At 33.7% G+C, this 6,911-nt stretch overlaps 1 protein-coding gene across 1 annotated transcript; it reads right to left on the bottom strand.

The window, feature by feature from the left end:
- Positions 1 to 2,420: 2,420 nt before the first annotated feature.
- Positions 2,421 to 5,117, bottom strand: LOC110822815 (Ribonuclease inhibitor). Its single transcript, XM_088222784.1, has 2 exons — positions 4,055 to 5,117; positions 2,421 to 3,163 (listed from the first exon to the last, which is right to left on the bottom strand). Exons 1-2 carry the CDS (start codon positions 4,970 to 4,972, stop codon positions 2,666 to 2,668), a joined length of 1,416 nt encoding a protein of 471 aa, XP_088078910.1. The 5' UTR covers positions 4,973 to 5,117; the 3' UTR covers positions 2,421 to 2,665.
- Positions 5,118 to 6,911: the final 1,794 nt, after the last annotated feature.

The following is a 6,911-nucleotide window of genomic DNA, read 5'->3' as shown; positions in this document are numbered from 1 at the left end:
TCATTTTCAAATATCAAAACTTGTTGATTTGTAGTTTTTTATTTTCTAATTTTTTTTTATTTTCAAATAATTGAAAACAGTGGCTGCTATGGTCGAAATACAAGACTCTAGTATAAACTTAAGAAATTTGTGAAAAAAATGTTGGATGCTTAATATATAATTAAAAAGTGGATATCTAGTATGTAACTATGTTATTATTTTTTATTATTTAATTTACGTTAGATTTGTAATTGGAGTAATTTAACGGGTATTATATTTTCAAAGTTCTTATATTTATGCGATTATGCATTTTTTTCTTTTTAAAAAAAATTAATTGCATATGTATTAATAAAAGAATGATTTAAATAAATAAGTTGATTGAATGTACGTAATTATTTAATTATTTAAAAATTAGCAAAACTAAAAATTATTTTCAATAAAAATTATTTATTTAATTTATTTATGTCATAAAAATAATAATAATAACTATTATGCAATAGATAATTTGTTAAATTTTTTTAATTTATAATTATAAATAAAAAATTCTAGTTTTAAATTAATTTTTTATATTAAGTATAAAAAAATTAAATTCTTCTTCATAACAAATTTATTTTTTTATATTTTAAGAAAAAAATTCATTAAAAATTACAATTAAAATAATTTTACAAGTTAAATGAGTTTTTTTTTTTTTTATACTTTTCTATTTAATATTAGATACAATAAAACATGAACAAATTGGTAATTTGACTGAATATATAACCATATAATCTTATCAATCCAAACAAAACTATTGTCGTTACCATACATTAATACATAATCTTCCCAAATATGGTATAATTTTATAATTATCATCAAAAAAATCATCCAAACACAATATTAGAGTTAAATGTAAAAACTGCATTTTTACATGATGAATTGGAGGAGCAGATGAGGAGAAAAGAAAGAGGAGGAAATAATCATAAAATCCTTTCCTTTTGTTTGGATTGAAATTTTTGGAAGAAATGGTAAAGAAAAGCAATCTCAAATCTTTATTTTTCAATTCCTTCAAATTGGAGGAAACAAAGGGAAATTATCTTAGTTGTCTCCATCTCCATCAAGGCTTGAAAACTTTGAATCAAGGTGCTACATCGTATTTTTCTCCTTAGTTTACCCTTCACCGCGTGTGATTTACGAAAATCTTTAGCCTGTTGCCATTTATGGTCGTATCTAGAGGGGCATACTCTAATTACTTTTCCCTTCTTAATTTAGTATTGTTTGGTGATTTCAATTTGACAAAAAACCTAAGACACTTAGAATTAAGAAATCACCTTTTCTCCTACAATTACAAACCGCCATCCAATGAGCTTTGTCGCATCCATAGCTGGACTTTCATTTCCATAACTGTAAGTCAATGCATTGACGTATTCAACAATGGCTATAACCGAATATCCCTCTACAGTTTATACCCTAAAAAAGTGACATCAAAACAATGGACAAGAAACTGTTGTTTTACACACCCTAGCAAACAAACTATAGATATTTACCGCTAAAACCCACCTTTTAATCAATCAACCAGTCCCCACTAAATCCCAGAAATACACACAAAGTTGGTTAAGACAATCAAGATTCAAGATTCCCCCAGTTCCAAACATTCCAAGATGAGCCAATCGTAAATAAGGTTAGTTCAGGGGTGCATTCAAAGAAGTGAAGCATGCCAAAACAGCAAAAGCATTATTAGAATACCAAGATCCAAAATCATCCCCGCGAGCATTTACCTCCTTAATACAAACCAAATTCCAACATGATAAACTGATGGGCCTCATTTTCATTTACTGAAAAGCAACTGCATGCTGCTTGGCATCCGTAAAATCAGACCCATCAAAACTTCCATTTAATTGGAAGTGAGAACATACATGAGTGTTGTTCCTACCATAGAGGAAGATAAGAATAATGTGCCTACTTCTGCAATTCAAGAAATAAACCAGGAGTTAGATTACATCTGACAGCACAGACCTCTGACTCTCGTGCAGCCCAATCCAGACATCCAGAACAAGCAACCATCTAAAATCCTCCATCCTTGATTTACTATACAGCAACTCCGATGCAGAAGCCTGCATCAAAGAGCAGCTGTAATGCTTGAGAAGAATGATTCATACAAATGCCTGGCAGTGGAGAGGTCATACGTACACCGCTTCAGTGTCAGATATTATGAATAAATGGGAACACAACTGACATCATAATACAACAAACATTGCCTGACAATCATACTGCCCATGTAGGCTACCATGAGGTCATTTCCACTTTCATGCCACTTCCACAACAGCTACCAACATCCTTGAGCAGATGACTTTATTTTTCATGGGACTTTATTGGATAACAGTGCCACACAAATGGAACATCCGCCATGAGATCCTTTGTCCTACCGATATAATCTGAGCACGCAACCTATATTGCGATATTGCTTCATTTTTCTTTAATCTTCCTTTTTTTGTTCTTTTTTATTTTTCCCATAACAGCAAACCAGGATCAGATGACCACATCCAGCTAGCCAAGTAGAACTCCACCCGGAGTTGAACCAGAAATGAAGTCAGAAGACAAAAAAAGACCGCTAATGAAATAGAAAGAAAGCCAATTTTACATGGCTGCCTTCAGTTTCCAGAATGCAACTTTTTGACCATATGTAACCCATATTCGTGCAACCTTCAGTTTAGCCATGAAGATAGAGGCCACTTTGTTCATGATGAGTGGGAGGTTTACAGTCAGAACAAAGCAAATCAAGACAAAAAGTTTCCTCATATTCAATGTCATTAATGCACCGACCGCACTGTATGCAACGTGCTATACAAAGTGAGCATGCTCGACATAACTGAGTGGTATTTTCTTTCCCTTGACAAGCCTCTGCAGTGCAATCATAAACGAGCCTCAGATTCTGACATCTTGGGCACATCTCAATGTCAATGGCCCGATCATCCTCAGACAAGAGATAAAAGTTTCTTCTGTTATAGAAACGTGGTCTGTAGGCATTCCGCTGCATGTTACCATCTGCACCCAACAAGCATTTCAACTCTTCAAAGTGCTTTTCTGTCACACCATAAAGGCCACCAATCCGTAGATGCTTCAACCCCAATGTACCCATAGATTTGAGAGTCCTTAGGCTGTTCACAATGCCTTCAATGCTAAGCCGTGTACATCCAGGCACACTCAGCTGCAGGAAAAAAATATAATAATTAGCAGCTCACATACCAAAAATAGCACAGTCAAATATATTACATAATAGAATTCATTCCCCATGATAAATGGTCAACAGAGAAGGTATATGACTCCGCAACTCATGTCCATAAACCAAGCATCAAAAACAAAGCACAAACCATAAACATAGGTCATCATCAGCTTAGATATCCTCATATCCTTATATCCTTGTTACGTAGCATGTCACTTAGCCTGGATGTCTCGATTTCTAGGCTTCTCATTCACATAGACAAGACTTTTTACATGCACCCTATGCCCCACCAACAGGTTCAAAACTAGAATTAGAAGTTCAAATCCCAGACATCCAGCTTCGGAAAACCAGACCTTGGAACATGCTAGTTTGAGGTGGTTTGGAAAAAGTTATCTGTATGAACAAGTGTTTGCGCATACAGAATTTGTTGCAAACACGATTCTTGCCACGTGAATCACATCCAAATACTGCGCGAGCAGAAGACTTAATTGTCCCTTAAATTACTGCCACGTGAATGTTTTTTGTTTTAACCAAAGAAACATTAAATAAGAAATCAAGACTAATGATAAAAACAAGATAACACCAGGAGACGAGAGAATACATCAACCAAAGTACAAAATGCAACCAAAGATTCCTAGTACCATCAAAGTTAAAGCGCCTTCAACAAAAGATTATAAGCTAATCATAAATCCACCATGCAAAATATTTGATAATACCAAAGGAAATTCGTACTTAAAATAGACGAAATAGATGAAGAAAGCCAAAGAAAAACTCCTAAAATCAACCTTACCAAATGAAACATAGCAAAATAATTTTAAACTTGCATATAAAACTGGAGACTCAAAATTTAACAAAGAAAAAATACGAAATACTAACCTTGGTTAGCCTTGGGTTACTTTCAAGCACACGTTTCAGACCGTCATCAGTAATTCGTGGGCACTCCACCAGGCTCAAGCACTGCAGGTTCCCTTCGGCCCGCTTAGTTAATTGCAAAAGAATATCATCTGTTATCTTCTCGTTCAGTGGTTGCTCAATGTGAATATTTCTCCACAGCAGGGGGTCACCTTGGACAGTAGATCGTAGAGATCTGCAAACATTTTCAACAACAAGGAGATCCCGAACACCCAGACAACCAACAGCAAATGTCAAAGCTGCATGGGGAGCCCCTCCATCTCCATCAGGACAAATCCCATTCTTAGGCCCATTTCTTATACAGTCAATTTCCATAGTCTCTTTTCCAAAAATCAAAATATCATCCACATCACAACCTGATCTGAAGGCATCATGACAAGATTCATCTGTTATCTTTTTCTCAGAACAACCACCAAACCCACTCACCACACCAGATTTGTGATTAAATCCCAAGTTTGCGGGGAACGTCTGAAACTTCATTGCATTGCTCCAGATAAAATTCAAGCCAGCAAATAACTGATAATTACCATCATCAGTCCCAACCTCATCCATTCCATACCCACCATAATCGACCTCCAAATCCTCAAGCCAACCAGTAATGGCTGTAAAAGTACTACTAATATCCATGCCAAAGGGATCAGATGGCAAAAGATCAAGAATATCTTTAGAAACTGATTCTTGAGAGCCGCACCTATCACCCCTATCTCTTCCGTAATCAAAACAATCCTCCATTTCAGTATTCCAAGATTTAGCAAATCCATCCCCATTCTTCTCGGGAATACCCTCAACCAGGTAGCCATTAGCAATCCTCATAGGCGAAACCAAATTTTCATCAGATAAGTGAGGAGCAAAGATGGGTCTGTGTGAAAAATTCAAGGCCATCCTATATACACCCAACCCGATCCCACTTTATGTAAAAAGATACGCAAAGGGTAAAAATCTTTTTTGACGTGCAAACCCCTAAATCCTCGTATTTCTATTTTTTTATAGAGCTTTTCAGTACAAATAAAGGGAAAAACGACGCAAGAAAAGGAAGAAGAAACAGAAGGAAAAAGGAAGAAAATTAGTGGAAGATCTAACCTAACAAGAAAACCCTCGATTTCGGATGGCAAACTAAAACAACGCTCCAAAAATTTCACAGAGTTTTTCTTGCAAAAGGATCCTAAGATCAGCTAGAATCAGAATAAGAACAGAAACAAGAAAGTTAAGGATGATAAATTTACACAGCGAAAGAATCAAACAATTTTGTTTTTACGATGATTATTATTTTTCAGCCAACTAAACTAACCAAAACTAGGGTTTGCAACGAAAGAAAAACGTACCCAGAATACGAAATAGGGAAGTGATAGATCAAAGACCAAGGCGATAAGGAATCGGAAATCAAAAAAGATAAGAGAAAAAGATAAGGATTACCACTCAAGAAACCCTAATCCACCCTTCTAGGAAAGCAATCGAAAATTCTCTAGGCATCGAATCCTCCTCCCTCTCAACAATCCCTTTCCTTTCCTTTCCTTTCCTTTCCTCTCCTCTCCAATTTCCTGCCTCGAGCAATATCGATTTGTTTGTGCTGTTTTCTTGCTTTCTCTGGCGAGGGTAATTCGATCCGAAGAGAAGGGGTGGGTCTGTCGACCGAGTTGAAGAGAAAGTAAAGGGAAACGCGAGAAAATAGAGAAATAGCGAGATGAATTTCTTATTTTTAGAAATTAAAAAAAAAATAAAAAATAAAAAAGAAACAGAACGGGCAAGTGAACGGTAACGGTGAATTGTCCAATTTAGGATGCCGTAACTGACACGTGTCGGGTTGAAATAAAATTTACCCTTTTGTTACTCTTTCCTCGCAGTGAGATATGGCGGGAGACCAAATCATGATGACGTCACGCTATTCAATTTGTTCGCCGGATCCTTTATAATCGCGGTGGTTTCGTGACCCTTGATTTTTATCCCTGATCTGAGTGATCATCGGATAAGATTGGTGTGAGCATTATGTATGTGATTGGTGGAGTGGGTTTGACCTGTTAATATTCAGATACGCGTCAGCCGTCACTTAATCCCATCTCATCTCATCCGAACCCACCCGACCCGCTATCTCTTAACTTCCTCCTTCATCATTCCTTACTTGGCAGCTGCCTACAAGTTTTAATGTTTTGTAAAATATGTATTATGTTTTAAATTTAATTAAAGCCTCTAAAATCTAATGTACGATCTATATCTATATATGTACAAACTAAAACTGAAAATTGATTCATGTTAATTTTTTAATGTATATTTAATATAGCATTATATAATATTATATTTTTAGTTTTTTTAGTATAATAATTTTTAAATATAGTAAAATAAATTAATGTAATAACATAGATAATAATTATTTATTTAGATATTTAAATATAAAAAAATATAATAATTATTATTATGTATTTATTTAATGCAATAATATATAATAATTAATTACTTAAATATTTTAAGTATAAAATTAGCATGTAAATATCATAATACTAGTACTTAATATTTAATTAATTATAACTCTTAAATTATGTATTATAAAACTTCAGATAATTTAGTTTCTTCTTCTATCTTATTTATCTTACAGAATTTTTACTAAAAACTAAAGTATATTAATTTTTAAAAATATTTTATTATAAATTTTGTTATTTGTATATAATTTTTATTTATATAAACTAATATTAGTATTTTTTATATAATTAGAAAAATTATATTATGTACATAATATATGATATGAATCTAATATCAATTTATCATTATTATAATACAAAAAACAAAGATAAAAAAATCTCTTTGCTCTCAAATTTATTTCTTTTTCTCC

This window comes from Carica papaya, chromosome 6 (assembly GCF_054855325.1).
Source record: "Carica papaya isolate Zhongbai chromosome 6, ASM5485532v1, whole genome shotgun sequence".
NCBI lineage: Eukaryota > Viridiplantae > Streptophyta > Magnoliopsida > Brassicales > Caricaceae > Carica > Carica papaya.
Note: the sequence above shows the minus strand (reverse complement) of the source record. Positions and strands in the feature narration are given on the sequence as shown.